At 44.3% G+C, this 16,025-nt stretch overlaps 1 protein-coding gene across 1 annotated transcript in view; it reads right to left on the reverse strand.

Annotated features, from left to right (window-relative positions):
- The window catches only part of LOC120979546 (store-operated calcium entry regulator STIMATE-like), a 33,865-nt gene that overhangs the window by 3,540 nt on the left and 14,300 nt on the right, over positions 1 to 16,025 (reverse strand). Inside the window, exons 4-7 of the mRNA XM_040408349.1 lie at positions 15,609 to 15,730; positions 11,261 to 11,373; positions 9,898 to 9,978; positions 9,578 to 9,727 (exon numbers count right to left, since the gene is read on the reverse strand). Of these exons, the coding sequence (XP_040264283.1) occupies positions 9,578 to 9,727; positions 9,898 to 9,978; positions 11,261 to 11,373; positions 15,609 to 15,730 (466 nt within the window). The remainder of the gene's footprint in view (positions 1 to 9,577; positions 9,728 to 9,897; positions 9,979 to 11,260; positions 11,374 to 15,608; positions 15,731 to 16,025) is intronic.

The following is a 16,025-nucleotide window of genomic DNA, read 5'->3' on the forward strand; positions in this document are numbered from 1 at the left end:
CTGCTGTTAAAAGTGAAATCATTACTTGAACAGTCTTTAAATCCAAGTGCTTAAGTGACTTCCACCAGTTCACTGGTGTGACTTACTTTAAAATATCTTCAGCAAACATATATTTCTTGAATGGTTCCCCCTTGGCTTTGAAGTTCATTATAGTTGGCATTACAGATGGATGATTGCTGGATACCCATGTCATAGCTAACTCCTCTTCCTCAGCACTTAAGTTTGACCCTGATACTGGATATTGACAATATTATACATATAATATTCTCAACTCTTTTCATGTTATAAATTCAGTTTTGAGAACTCCAAAATTAAACCAAGCATCTGTGATAATATCTTGTAGGCAGAGAAACTGCCCAATAATCTTACAAAAACCTCTGGAAGAGCATGACATTGTGAATGGATTAATGGAATTTAACAAAAAATTAAACATATACAGCCTTATTCTACATAATTAAAAAAGTAATCTTTATTTCATAATGAAATAACCTTTGGATGGTAATATATTTTCCTCAAAAAACATTTTATATTAAAAAATCCGATTTAAAATCAAAAAAATCCAATTTAAATCAAAAAAATCCAATTTAAATCAAAAAAATCCGGGGCGTGGCCTGAGAGCGAATGGAGTAGGACTTAACGCTCACAGCTCCTGCAGGCATCCTGATTTATATGTGGTAGCAGCGTCTATTTCAAGTAATTTCGCTTACCCGGCGGGTGAGTGAAGACCGGAGAGTGCGGGGGTGAACTTGAGGGTCCCGACATGCCGCGAAAATCAGGCAAAGGGCCGCGATATGATAGGCCGGAGGTGAGCCAGCATGGCGCCGAGGAGGAAGAGGGGCCGGCCTCCCAGTCTAAACTGAGCCAGAGCGCGGCCGCAAAGTTAAGTAAGTTCGCCCGCGCTGATATCGGGGCGGGAGACTGGGCAGAGGAGAAGGAGCCAGAGGTGCACAATTCCTCTGAACAAGAGGACGAATCCCTGGAGGGGGAGACCCTGGATGCGGCGGAGTGGCCGCCATTAACCCCTGCACGTCCAGCCACAAGCAAGGCAGGCCCCAAAGATGCGGCTAATGAAGAGCCCACATTAAAAGATATTATGGCCGCTGTCGCCAGCTGCAACAATACCCTGAAGGTGCTCTCTGTACAAGTTGGTAGCCTGAGGTCAGATGTGTCCATAATCAGGCACGACCTACATAAGATATCTGAACGCACCTCTGAACTAGAGAAAAGGGTGTCTAATATAGAAGATGATGTTCGGCCTCTGCAAATGGCGGCAAAAACAACCGCTAAAGACATAGCTGCCTTATACGCTAAAACTGATGATCTGGAGAACAGGTCCAGAAGGAACAACCTGCGGATTGTTGGAATGCCAGAAAAGACGGAGGGGGATAATGCTACAATTTGTGGAGAAATGGCTGCATCAGTTATTTAAGGAGAAGGGTCTATCTTCCCTGTATGCGGTGGAGCGGGCGCACAGAGTCCCCATGCGGCCGCTCCCGCCAGGCAGACCACCTCGTCCTATGCTGGCGAAGATCCTGCACTTTAAAGACCGGGACACTATCCTGCGGCAATCAAGGGACAATGAGGAGATGGTCCTGAATGGGGTGAAAGTGTCCATATTTCCGGATTATTCCAATGAAGTACAGCGGAGGAGAAGCAGATTTATGGATATAAAGAAAAGGCTGAGAGCTCTACAAGTTCAATATGCTATGTTGTTTCCTGCTAAACTGCGTGTGGTGGCATTGGGATCCACCAGATTCTTTGAAGATCCGGAGGAGGCGGCGCAGTGGCTGGACGTCCACGAGCGGCAATTGAGAAGCGGGGCCCCAAACACTTGAAGGAGGCTAAGATATAGTTTCTTATGTTCAATTTTTATTTGCATTTGCACTCTAAGGTTGCTATAAAGGTTGCGCCAGTTAAGAAGTGTATTATGTAATGCTACCACGAGGTAGATCCTGTGGAGGGAGTTGGCTGTTGAGAGTAGAATGGACTTCTCAGATGCGGAGAGGATTCTCTACCTGAGAGATGTTGTTATAATCTGTTATGATTATTATATGTTGGGGTGTAAGTCGCTCTCAGATGGCCCTGTTTTAATACGTAAGGAGGATATCATAGGGGAAATGTTCCCCAGTTATAGAAATCTGATTGGGAGGGGGGGGGGGAGGGGGGCGGTAGGTTGGGTAGGGAGTTGGGGGGAAGAGATATGGTCTTGAAGTATGAGCTGAGGAAGTTGGAATGGGATGTGAGATTCAAGTATGGTCTGAAATTTTATCATGTCACAGGTGATTAGAGTTTTAAGCTGGAATGTGAGAGGAATGGCAGATGCACGAAAGAGACTTGGGGCGGTTTCAGTCGGCTATATGTTGTCTTCAGGAAACGCATTTGATTGGTGAAAATTTACACTGGATAAGTAAAAATTGGGTGACATATGCGTTACATTCAACCCATTCTTCTCACTCTAGAGGGGTTAGTGTGATTGTGCATAGTAGTGGTATGAACATATGCAGGAATGTGTGGATGCAGATGGTAGATATGTGTGTATGGTCTGTAAGGTGGATGGAATACAGGTGGTGATTGTGTCGGTGTATGTCCCGCCACCGTTTGCATCCCCATTGATAAGAGAAATTATGGATTTCGTGGCGGACTTCCCTGGGTTGCCGTGGCTACTGGTTGGGGACTTTAATTGCACGCTAAATGACTCCCTAGATAGATGCCGGGTGCAAGGAGCAGGTGGTTCACCGGGGAGTGTGGCTCTTAGGAATATTATGGGTGAATTAGGTGTGCATGATGTATGGAGATTGCGTAACCCTGATAAGCGTGAATTCTCGTGCAGATCTGCCGCGCATCATTCGCTATCGCGTATTGACTTGGCCCTTGTCAATGATATAATGCTGCCACTGGTCAAGGATGTTGTTTATCATCCTCGGTCGTTGTCTGACCATTCTCTGGTGCAGATTGATTTGTGCCTGGGGGTGCTCAGACAGGGACCGAGGCTGTGGAAATGTAACGCACATTGGCTAAATGTGCTGGGAGATCTGTCCGGGATATCTCTTGAAATTAAGGAGTTTTTTGCTATTAATACAGGGACAGCCACGATACCGGGTGTCTGGGACGCCATGAAAGCATTCCTGAGGGGAGTCTTAATGAAAGAAATTAATAAGCATAAATCTAGGTCTAGGGAGGCTGATGTTAAGGCGCACGTACTGGCGGCTGAGGCGGAGAGAGAGTTTGGTAGATCCCCCACCCTGATTAACAGTGAGGCGCTGGCGGTTGCTCAGGAGCAGCTGAGGTGTCATTTGGTGCAGGCGGCTGAGAGAAAGAGAAGTTTCTACCGCCAGAGATCCTTTGAAGAAGGTGAAAAGGTAGGACATCTGTTGTCGGTCGTATCACAGGCTCAGAGAGGCTCCTCTTGTATTCAGGAACTGAGAGATGATAGAGGGAACAAGAGCCAGGATACGAAGGGAATATTAGATGTTCTAAAAAGCTTTTATGTATCTTTGTATGCTTCCACCGGCTTTAGTTCTGAGGAGGCTCTGAATGATTTCCTAGTGGAGGCACAGTTAACGGTGCTGTCAGAGGAGGATAGAGTAAGGTTGGAGGAGCCGATTTCACTGGAGGAACTGGAAGCTGCGCTTGGGGATATGGCGAATAATAAGGCGCCTGGAGCTGATGGCCTCCCAGTAGAGGTATATAAAAAGCTGCAAGGGATATTACTTCCTGAATTACTGAAGGTGTTTGAGCACTCATTGGAGGCAGGTTCGCTACCACATTCGATGCGGGAAGCTATAATCGTAGTTATACCTAAACCTGGGAAGGATCCTAAAATACCGGATTCATACAGACCAATTTCGCTTCTCACAGCTGATGTTAAGCTCCTGGCGAAGGTGTTGGCGAACAGGCTGTCCAAGGTGATTCTGACCATAGTACACCCGGACCAGACGGGTTTTATGCCTGGGAAATCGACGGCTATTAATCTCCGTAGGCTGTATGCTAGCTTGAATATTCCGGCGGATAACTGTGGAGACAGAGCCTTGCTTGCCCTTGACGCTGCTAAGGCGTTCGATAGTGTGGAGTGGAGCTACTTGTGGGGGGTCTTGGAAAATATGGGGTTTGGAGCACGATTCATTCAGTGGGTAAAAGTCTTATACTCTGGTCCTAAGGCGAGGATTAGGGCTAATGGAGGGTTGTCAGACTGTTTCGCCCTGGCCAGGGGCACCAGACAGGGATGCCCATTGTCGCCCTTATTGTTTGCTCTTGCAATAGAACCGCTTGCGGCACATATTCGCTTATCAACGGATATAGTGGGGTTTAGATACGGTGGGCTGCACAATAAAGTGGCTATGTACGCAGATGATACTCTGCTTTTTATGGGCGATACTGGTGCGTCCCTGGATGCGGCCATGGCATTGATTGACAGATTTGGTAGATTCTCTGGACTTCGGATAAATTGGCAAAAATCCTCTTTGATGCCAATAGATGGGCAGGCTTTGTCAGGTAGACAAGCGAATAGCCTGGTGCCATGGGTGGATAAATTTAAATATCTGGGAATATATATAACACCGAGACTATTGGATTTTGAAGACCTTAATTTATCCCCATTGCTAGCTACTTTCAGGCTTAAAGTAAGGTCATGGTGTAGACTCTTTCTTTCGGTTGTAGGTAGAGTTAACCTTTTGAAAATGGTGATGATGCCCCAGCTACTGTATGTACTGAATAATGCTCCCGTATGGATACCCCAGGACAGATTTAAGAAAATTCCCTCTATATTTAGGGATCTTACTTGGAAATATGGGCAGGCTAGGATTAAACTGGAGACATTGCAATATACTAAGTCGGAAGGGGGTTTGGCAGTCCCCAATGCATGGATTTATTTTTTGGCTTCCCAGTGTCAACACTTCAAGGGATGGATTGATTTGCAAGCTCCAGATATGACAGGGCAGATATTGCAACATTGGTTGGGCAGTAGGGACCTCATGGGTATTTTGGAAGGCCCAGGAATGCATGCTGGGAGAGGAAAGCTCCCTCTTATTGAACTTATGAAAAAAGTTTGGGCAAAGGTGAAGCAGCTAAGAGGTGTAGGTGGAATTAGTGAACTTTCCCCTATTGGAAAGAACCATCTGTTGCCCGAATTTTTTGCCATACCAGGACTTAGGAATTGGGAAACTTATGGGGTGACGAGAATAGGCCAATTAATCAAGGATAAGGTATGTAAGGCATTTCAAAACCTGCAGCAGGAATTTAATGTTCCTAGGGGATGGTTTTATCAATATCTCCAAATGAGGAATGCCCTTGGGGTCACACTGCGGAAAGGATGTGTGATAGCTCAAATGGAGGTGGTTCATAAGCTTGTTCTCCCATCAGGAGGAGGGAAAAGAGGGCTGATATCACAGTTGTATGCTCTTTTATTGGAAAAATTCCTGGAGGGGTTTCCGCTTACAAGAATGAAAAAATGGGAGGATGACGTGGGGGTTATGTCCAAAGACAAGTGGGAAGATATATTGGAAGGGGTCCCCAAGGTGTCCTTGAGCGAACAGGGCAAATTATCCCAGCTGTTTATTATACATAGAGTGTACAAAACACCGGTGTTTTTAAAAAAGGTTGGAGTAAGAATTGATGACAGGTGTCCAAAATGTATGGAAGAGGGAGCGGATCTGTTGCATATGCTGTGGTCTTGCCCAGTAATTGGTAATTACTGGGAGGAGGTAAGAAATATGATTAATAGTAGAATGACATTGAGAATCCAAAAGGACCCAAAGGTGTGTGTACTAGGATATGTGTCAGAGATTGGAGGAAATGAGTCGGTTAAGGTAGCTGTTGGGAGGTTGTTATATGTGGCCAGGAAACTGATTGCCATGAGGTGGATCCAGGGAAGTCCGCCTACACTGAGTGAGTTTGAACGGAAGGTGAATGACATGATGATACTTGAGAAAGGGGTGTATGTGAAGAGAGGATGTCCGCAGAAGTTTGAAAAATTGTGGAGTGATTGGTTATCTCACACTCATGTGGTTATATAGGCTCGTCAAAATCAAGACTAGTTATAAGGGAAGGGAGAGGTAGGTTAGGAGGGGAGGGGGGGGGAAGGGAGTTGGGGGGGATTGGATATGTATGATCCTTTGTTTTAATTTCATGTTTTAGCATGTATACACATTTGTACTGATATTGGATAAACTGTGTGTCATTATTGGTACGGTTATTGGTATACCCTGATTCCACATGGTGGATAATGCAAGAAAGAAAAAAAAACAACGAATTGTTTGGTGTAACTTTCTGTATTTATTGTTTCAATAAAAACGAATTGATTTAAATCAAAAGAATCCGATTTAAATAAAAAAAAAATCTGATTTTTTTGATTTTTTTAAAAAAAATCATTGATTTTTATCCACCCTGGCCTGTATAGACCTATAGTCAGGAAGTGCATCTCCTTCTGCATGGCATTCATATACCAGTATACAAGAAAGCATTGTTTCTGGAGAGATGAGAAAGTGTGCATGTGGTCTTATCAGCCCGATCACAACAGCAAGGCTGAAACTGCAACGTTCCTGAAAAGACATTAATACCTTCCCTTTTTAAGGCTTTTAAGCACCTCACAAGATTGGGAGGAGGATATGGAAAGAATGGAAGCCAAGCCAGTGGTGCCTCCAGCTATGCCACTGTCCTAAATAACACTGACGGCATTGTTTAATGTGCTTGATGTTCATTTTTATCGCAGACTCCTGTTGAAAACAGAAAGCTATACAGCGAGCTTTGACCCAAGAGAATTTATGATGATGAGGTTTTACAATGTTCTTGTTATATATTGGAGAACATGGGGGCTGTCCAGGATTATGAAACAGGTACTTTTTTCCAGAATGAGAGCAATCCTTATACATCTGCTGTGTCTGGTGTTGCAGCCCATTCCCCCTTCAAGTGAACGAGGCAGAGTTGAAAATCCACCGCGTTGTATAATATCAGCAAAGTGGATAACATTTTAAGAAATCTTATACACCCTTTGAGTCCAAAAGCCACAGCATAAACTGACCTGGGGTGCGGATTTCAAATCTGCAGCATGTCAATTTATGCTCTGGATCCCCTCAACGGATTTCCTCTTTCCAATGGAGAGGGTGAAGTCCGCTGGCTTTTCAGCGGTGAAAACCGCATACAATACATGCAGCTCTTGCTGTGGGTTTTGCAGTGGAAACGCCACAAAAATTGCTGTGGACTTTTCCACTAAAAATTCCAGTATGTGTGTACATACCCTAAAGGCGGTTTCACACTATCTGAGAGATTTATCGAAGTGGTGTAAAGTAGAACTGGCTTAGTTGCCCATAGCAACCAATCGGATGCCACCTTTCATTTTCCAAAGGAGCTCTGAAAAATGAAAGGTGGAATCTGATTGGTTGTTATGGGCAAGTAAGCCAGTTCTACTTTATACCAGTTTGATAAATCTCCACCTATGTTTTTATTTTTCACAAAATGCTGCTTCTCTGTTTTTCTTTTTGAACAGTCGAGTTATTATATGTTGCCCAACAGGAAACTATAAAACGCCTAACAAACTAGCATTTTATGACAGTTTCCTTAAAGGGCTTCTGTCACCCCACTAAAGTCATTTTTTTTTTTTGGCCACTTATAATCCCTATACTGCGATATATCAATATATAATGCTATTACTCATTTTGGTTCAGTAGTTAATTCAAAAAACGGACTTTTATAATATGCAAATTACCTGTCTACCAGCAAGTAGGGCGGCTACTTGCTGGTAGCAGCCGCATCCTCCTTTCATAATGACGCCCCCTCCTCTTGTTGATTGACAGGGCCAGCGAACTCGCTCGTCCTCTGGCTGGCCCTGTCTGCATTCAAAATATGGCGCCTGCGCCGTACCTGTCTTCAGTCGGCGCAGGCGCACTGAGAGGACGCTCGCTCGGCCGCTCCTTCCTCAGTGCGCCTGCGCCGATGATGTCACATCTACACCCGGCGCAGGCACACTGAGGAAGGAGCGGCCGAGCAAGCGTCCTCTGTGTGCCTGCGCCGACTGAAGACAGGTACGGCGCAGGCGCCAGATTTTGAATGCAAACAGGGCCAGCAGAGGACGAGCGAGTTCGCTGTCCCTGTCAATCAACAAGAGGAGGGGGCGTCATTATGAAAGGAGGATGCGGCTGCTACCAGCAAGTAGCCGCCCTACTTGCTGGTAGACAGGTAATTTGCATATTATAAAAGTCCGTTTTTTGAATTAACTACTGAACCAAAATGAGTAATAGCATTATATATTGATATATCGCAGTATAGGGATTATAAGTAGCCCAAAAAAAAAAAAAAAAAGACTTTAGTGGGGTGACAGATCCCTTTAAGCCGTTAGGAAATCACAGCACACAATTCTCCCTTGCAAGCCAAAAAAAAAAAACCGCCAGGAATAAAAACAGTGTGGCAGCACTCTAAGGGTAGAAATCCTGCATATAGACACAGAGCCAAAAGAACATTTGTGTGTAGCCTCCATAAAATATTTTTATATTCTTATTGTCACATTGTAGTTTAACTTGTTCTCCATTCCATTGTAACAAAATAGGAATTGAAGTGCCAGCGACATATCATTTAAAGGGGCTGTCTGAGAGTATTTCTATGTTATACCTCCAGAGTATTGCTCTGCAAAAAAAAAAAAGTGTTCCCCTGTAGCTGATTCACTTCAATTCACACGGCTTTATTAGAAAATCAGTGTCATGAAGTAAAACACCTTGTCATGTCACCATTAAAGGGGTTTTCTGAGACTTTAGGTCATCAATATCTGATCGGTTGGGGTCCAACACCCAGAACACCGCCTACCAGCTGTTTGAGAAGGAACAGGTGCTCTCAGTAGCGACGCAGCCTTCTCACAGCTTTTCCTAGGCCAGTGACAAAACTTTTATCAGTCACGTGGCCTAGGTGCAGCTCAGCCCCATAGATGTGAATGGGGCTGAGCGCAATACCAAGCACAGCCACTGTACAACGTATGGCGCTGTGCTTGGTGAGCAAGAAGCAGGCCGTGGCGCTCACAGGAGCGCCGATGACTTCTCAAACAGCTGATCGGCAGGTGTCCTAGGTGTCAGATTCACACTGATCAGATACTGATGACCTATTGTGAGGATAGGTCATCAATAAAAAAGTAATGGAAATCCCTTTTAAGTGACTGTGGCCTATCAATTTTCTACCCTTTGGTATCTAACACGCCTTAGGAGCTGTTTACATCAAGTGTTAGTTCTGTGCTGAGATTTCCACTGGGGGATATACCCAAAAATACCCCAAAACAATACTTAAATGTATCCCTCAGTGGATCCATTCACTTCCATGAGGCAAACAGAAAACCGTTTGACCTGCTTTCCATCAATTAACTTTTTTTTGGAGGACTCTATTGCATAGTAAAGTTCACAGATGGAAGGGAGGTCTAATAGAGTCCAAAGTTTAATCTTTTGGTGTCTTGTTTACCTCACTGAAGTGAATGGAGGTATATGGTGGAGTATCATTTCTGCGTTTTTAAACACAGAAGCCTGGCTGAAAGCTCAGTGAAGAGCTAAAATGCAATGTGAACGGGCCCTTAGATAAAGTTGGGCTAAAAACATGGTTAAACACTCACTTCAGATTCAGAATCATCATATGAGGCCGCCCTCCGATACCGGACCTTATTACCGTTCCGGGACTCTGGGCTACCTTCTTTCTCTTCTATTTTGGCTTTTGTCTTTCCCTTCTTCATCAGGAAGTTGTCCACCACCCAGAACATTAATGCCTGTTGGTATAAAAGACAGTATGGAGTTGATACTTTCAATAAACCAATAAAAAAAAAAAAAAAAGGACTGATATACTCCCCATGTTGGTTAGTTTTGAAAAGCATTCCTTAGGGATCATCTATAAAGCGACATGTGTTAATAGAAGTGAATTAATGGGACGCTGACTCACATTAACAAAGAAGGGCACAATAAGCATTACAATGGCCAGCTCCAGCTCTGGGTTCGGGAAAGCAGGTTTTATCATGGCCACCTGTATACAAGAGAAAAAACACATGAAAAACATTAGAAGGTGTATTTTAGACAGCCAGCTCAGCTATTTATAAAACGTGAGTATGTGGACCTCCTAGGTATCCCCCTCATTTTTGTAGTACTTATCCAGCCACTTATTCAGTGGGGTTAAGGTCACAGCTCTTTGTAGATCAGTCTGGTATTCCCATGCAAAATTCTGCGCATAATTTTCTCATAGATCTCAATATGTGCACAAGAGCATTGTTAGACGGATAAAGGAATGGGTCTTCCATAAACTATTAAAATTACTTTCAAATATCCTATTAGGACCTACCTATTACAGCGAAGATGAGAGTTCATTTCAATCATAACTGTGTAATGCTTCATTTCTCCTGGGGTGGCGCTGCAGGAGAACAGAACACTTGCAGGTGGCTGATCGTCAGGGATCCCAGTAGCAAAATACTTTTTGTGAGAAGGATCTCCTGACGATAAGCTGATCACCAAGGGATTGTACAATGCAGACGGAACCCCTTTAAGGATTCTGTTAATTGGAGATATTTAGCTCAGTTGAAAGGAGGGTAAAGCACGAGATGGGGATCTATGCAGGTCCTAGTGATCTGTTCTGGTGCTGATGTTGCTTCCAAGGGAAGTCTGGAACTCAATATAGTATGTATTAGCTGTGGAGCAATGAGCTAGGTCAGTGATGGCTAACATCCGGCACTCCAGCTGTGGTGAAACTACAACTCCCAGCATGCTCCATTCATTTCTATGGAGTTCTGAGAACAGCCAAGCAAGTGTGCATTTTGGGAGTTGTAGTTTTACCACAGCTGGAGTGCCGAAGGTTAGCCATCACAGTGCTAGGTCCTTCAACACTTAGTGGTCTGTTCTATCGTCTAGTGCAGGCATCCTCAAACTGCGGCCCTCCAGCTGTTGTAAAACTACAACTCCCACAATGCCCTGCTGTAGGCTGATACCTGTAGGCTGTTTGGGCATGCTGGGAGTTGTAGTTTTGCAACAGCTGGAGGGCAGCAGTTTGAGGATGCCTGGTCTAGTGTGAACTGTTGCATTGCGAATGGGATGTTTTCACTGCCCAATGACACCACAATCAATTGATCTGTAATGAACTGGATGGTGCCACTATGAAAATGACAAGCTTAAAAAATACTTGTGGTCATATAGTGCATTTGGTGCTGCATTTTTTTTTCTACTTCAAGTTAAAAGAGAAGATTGTCACTTGTGGAATTTAAACTTGACATCACTTTCACACACAGGACATATCTGTGAAATTCAAAACAGCACCTCACCTCTTTTAGATTGGGTATAAGCAGGACAAGGATTATTGCAGTCTTCTCAAACATCATGATAAGGATGTAGAGTGCACACTGTCCAACCCAGGCTTTACACTGTAAAGGGTCCCCTGCAATAAAAAAATATGAAGCAAACCGTTCATATACATCAAATGCACCACTAATCGATTTGTAATGGAAGACTAGTCTACATATCTATCTATACCAGTGGTCAGCAGCCTCCAGAATCCCAACTGTTGTAAAACTACAACTTCCAGCATGCTCCATTTAATTACATTGGCGTTTCGAACAGCCGAGTAAGGGCTCATTCACAGGACCATAGCCCGTTTTACGGTCTGCAAACTGCGGATCTGCAAAACATAGATACTGGTCGTGTGCGTTCTTCAATTTTGTCCATAATACGGACAAGAATGGGGCACGTTCTATATTTTTGCGGTTGTCGCTGAACGGACATACGGATGCAGACAGCACAGGTGTGATGTCTGAATCTTCTGTGGCTCCATTGAAGTGAATGGGTCTGCATCCAACCCACAGAAAATTCAGATCAAATGCGAACTAACACAACGGCTATTTGTATAAACCCTAAGTTTGAGTGCCGGAAGTTATAGTTTCACAAGAGCTGACCCCCGATCTATTGACAGATAAAAAAATATTTTTAACAGTCCCATATAAAAGGCTGGAAAGTTGATGCCAATAGATGGGCAGGCCTTGTCAGGCAGACAAGTAGATAGCCTGGTGCCATGGGTGGATAAATTTAAATATCTGGGACTATATATAACACCGAGACTATCGGATTTTGAAGACCTTAATCTATCCCCATTGCTGGCTACTTTCAGGCTTAAAGTAAGGTCATGGTGTAGACTCTTTCTTTCGGTGGTAGGTAGAGTTAATCTTTTAAAAATGGTTATGATGCCCCAGTTGCTGTATGTACTGAATAATGCTCCCGTATGGATTCCCCAGGATAGATTCAAGAAAATTCATTCTATATTTAGGGATTTCACTTGGAAATATGGGCAGGCTAGGATTAAACTGGAGACATTGCAATATCCTAAGTCGGAAGGGGGCCTGGCTGTCCCCAATGCATGGATTTACTTTCTGGCTTCCCAATGTCAACACTTCAAGGGATGGATTGATTTACAAGCTCCGGATATGACAGGGCAGATATTGCAACACTGGTTGGGCAGTCGGGACCTCATGGGCATTCTGGAAGGCTCAGGAATGCATGCTGGGAGAGGAAAACTCCCTCTTATTGAACTTATGAAAAAAGTTTGGGCAAAGGTGAAGCAGCTAAGAGGTATAGGTGGAATTAGTGAACTTTCCCCTATTGGAAAGAATCATCTGTTGCCCGAATTTTTTGCCATACCAGGACTTAGGAACTGGGAAACTTATGGAGTGACGAGAATTGGCCAATTAATCAAGGACAAGATATGTAAGTCATTTCAAAAGCTGCAGCAGGAATTTAATATTCCTAGGGGGTGGTTTTATAAATATCTCCAGGTGAGGCAAGCCCTTGGGGTCACACTGCGGAAAGGATGTGTGATAGCTCAGATGGAGGTGGTTCATAAGCTTGTTCTCCCGTCAGGAGGAGGAAAAAGAGGGCTGATATCACAGTTGTATGCTCTTTTATTGGAAAAATTCCTGGAGGGGATTCCGCTCTCAAGAATGAAAAAATGGGAGGCTGACGTGGGGGTTATGTCTAAAGACAAGTGGGAAGATATATTGGAAGGGGTCCCCAAGGTGTCCTTGAGCGAACAGGGCAAACTATCCCAGCTATTTATTATACATAGAGTGTACAAAACACCGGTGTTTCTAAAAAAGGTTGGAGTAAGAATTGATGACAGGTGTCCAAAATGTATGGAAGAGGGGGCGGATTTGCTACATATGCTGTGGTCTTGCCCAGTAATTGGTAATTATTGGGAGGAGGTAAGAAATATGATTAATAGTAGAATGACATTGAGAATCCAAAAAGACCCAAAGGTGTGTGTACTGGGATACGTGTCTGAGATTGGAGGGACTGAATCGGTTAAGGTAGCTGTGGGGAGGTTGCTATATGTGGCCAGGAAACTGATTGCTATGAGGTGGATCCAGGGAAGTCCGCCTACACTGAGTGAGTTTGAACGGAAGGTGAATGACATGCTGATACTTGAAAAAGGGGTGTATGTGAAGAGAGGATGTCCGCAAAAGTTTGATAAATTGTGGAGTGATTGGTTATCTCACACTCATGTGGTTATATAAGCTCGTCAAAATCAAGACTAGTTATAAGGGAGGGGGGCGTTAGGCAAGGTGGGGGGGGGGGGGGGAAGGGTTGGGGGGGGGATTTAGATATGTATAATCCTTGGTTTCAAATATTTGTTTTAACATGTATGCACATTATGTACTGTTATTGGATAAACTATGTGTCGTTATTGGTACGGTTACTGTTGTACTCTGACTCCACATGGTGGATAAAGTAAGAAAGAGAAAACAACGAATTGTTTGTTGTAACACTCTGTATTTATTTTTCAATAAAAACGACTTGATTTAAAAAAAAAAAGGCTGGAAAGTTGGATTTCAGAATTTTAAAGGGATTCTGTCACCAGTTTTTTACCCCCCCATTTAAAAATGTTCATGGAGCTCTAGCGATTCCTAATGTGGTCTTATAACCGAAATCTGTGGGCTCATTTTGTCTAAAAAAACGTTATAACTAACCTGTCATTCATCTCACAAAGGTGCCCAAGGGGATGCTCATGTCTTCCAGATGCCGCCCGCACCCACCGCCGTTCGTGCCCAGCTCCTCCTTTGCTGTCATCAGCGCCGCCTCAGAATCCTTTGCTACGCATCCGGCTCTCCCTCACTCCCTCCTCCTTCTTCTCTAACATCCCGCGCGTGCGCACAGGCCTCCGACAGGCTGGCGCCAGTGTTCAGGTCATCGGGAGGTTGAGCGAAGTGCCGGCGCATGCGCACTTTGCTCCATGAAGCCGAACGGAGAAATCCGCACGGGCGCATCAGGCACAGGCCTGTGCGCACGCGCGGGATGTTAGAGAAGAAGGAGGGGGGAGTGAGGGAGAGCCGGAGGCGTAGCAAAGGATTCTGAGGCGGCGCCGATGACAGCAAAGGAGGAGCTGGGCACGAACGGCGGCGGGTGCGGGCGGCATCTGGAAGACATGAGCATCCCCTTGGGCACCTTTGTGAGATGAATGACAGGTTAGTTATAACGTTTTTTAGACAAAATGAGCCTACAGATTTCGGTTATAAGACCACATTAGGAATCGCTAGAGCTCCATGAACATAACCATATTTTTAAATGGGGGGGTAAAAAACTGGTGACAGAATCCCTTTAATTTTTGTAAGCTTGAATGTTAATAAGAACATAAATCATGTGAAATTATCTAATGTTGGCCTTACACATAAAGAAGCTGTCGGACCAATGACTATTTAGCCATAAGATTTTCCTCCCTGATTCCTTCATAAGTATACATGCTTGGCTCAGTGGAGGATGCATGTCATTTCCAAAGCTGTAAAGACAAAGCCTCAGTGGCGACATGTGCATGAGCAGCACCTGACTCAGACAACCCCTTTAAGAGGAGAATCTTCTTGTGGACAATTACACTCAGGAGACACCCTGAGCTCATACACTGACTTACAGCCTCTCCTGAGAGCATATTAAAGTGGGGGCTCCAAGGTGATCATTTAAAATGCAAGACTGTTCAGGTGTGGACAGAGAAAAGCAAATCTAACTCACTAAATGGCTCGCTCAGTCTTCTACCTCTGGTTAAAAGTTTCTTTACTGTTTTTATCCTCAGGTGTTGGACCCCTACCAATCTAACATTGAAGGCCTATCCTGAGGATAGAACATCACTAACAAAATCCTGGACAACCCCTTTAAAGGGGCTGTCCGGGTTCAAGTCAGCTCCGATGCTCAAGTCAGGGGGGCTGCCTGGGTGAAAATGGAGGGATGTCCGGGTTCAGCCATCAGTTTTTCATATTCATTACCAACATGGAGTCTTCTTCCTCTTATCACTTCACTTTTCTCCTATGATCATTCAGAATTCCCATCTCTATGTGCACTGCGTGGGGGGCGCTGACAGAATCCTATTTTATACATGTGTGGTAAAGCCACTGTCATCATTAAAAGGGTTGGCCCATGACAAACACTTATGACCTATACCACCAGAGTTGAATGAAGCAGAAGTGCACATGCGTGACTGCTCCATTCAAATGTGGGAATATGGGGGTCCCCTGTTCTCATGCCCGGTAGTGGCCCCAGCATTCCGACCCCCTGCCAATCAGACACTTATCCTTTGCCATGGGCCAACCCCTTTAACAAATGTCAACAATAAGATATAGATCCATATATACCACATACCATATTCTCCAAACCTCAAGGACTCCCACTGCCTCCATTCAACCACACAGCTCACTGCTCGGACCCCCGCGTAAATAAGTAACATGCCTAGTGTGGCATCCAGGAGGAAGTTGATCAGATAGCTGTCAATGGAAAAAGAAATAAAGAGTCAGGATATGTGCAGGGATCCACTTAGATATCAATAAGAATGTGAAATATCAAACGCGAAGAGACCATAAGACAGACACATAGCATTTTGGTGATATACTGATGTTATCCTCTTCAGATAAAACTCTAGGATTGGTGCCTGTAGTGTCACAAGTTTCAATGCAGCATCTTAACATGGAAACATATACATCCCACATAACAAAGATCCAATCAAATGTGAGGGTCATCATCAGGCAAGCTAGATCCTGGATATGTATATACATGACTGGG

Source organism: Bufo bufo, chromosome 9 (assembly GCF_905171765.1).
Source record: "Bufo bufo chromosome 9, aBufBuf1.1, whole genome shotgun sequence".
Lineage (NCBI taxonomy): Eukaryota > Metazoa > Chordata > Amphibia > Anura > Bufonidae > Bufo > Bufo bufo.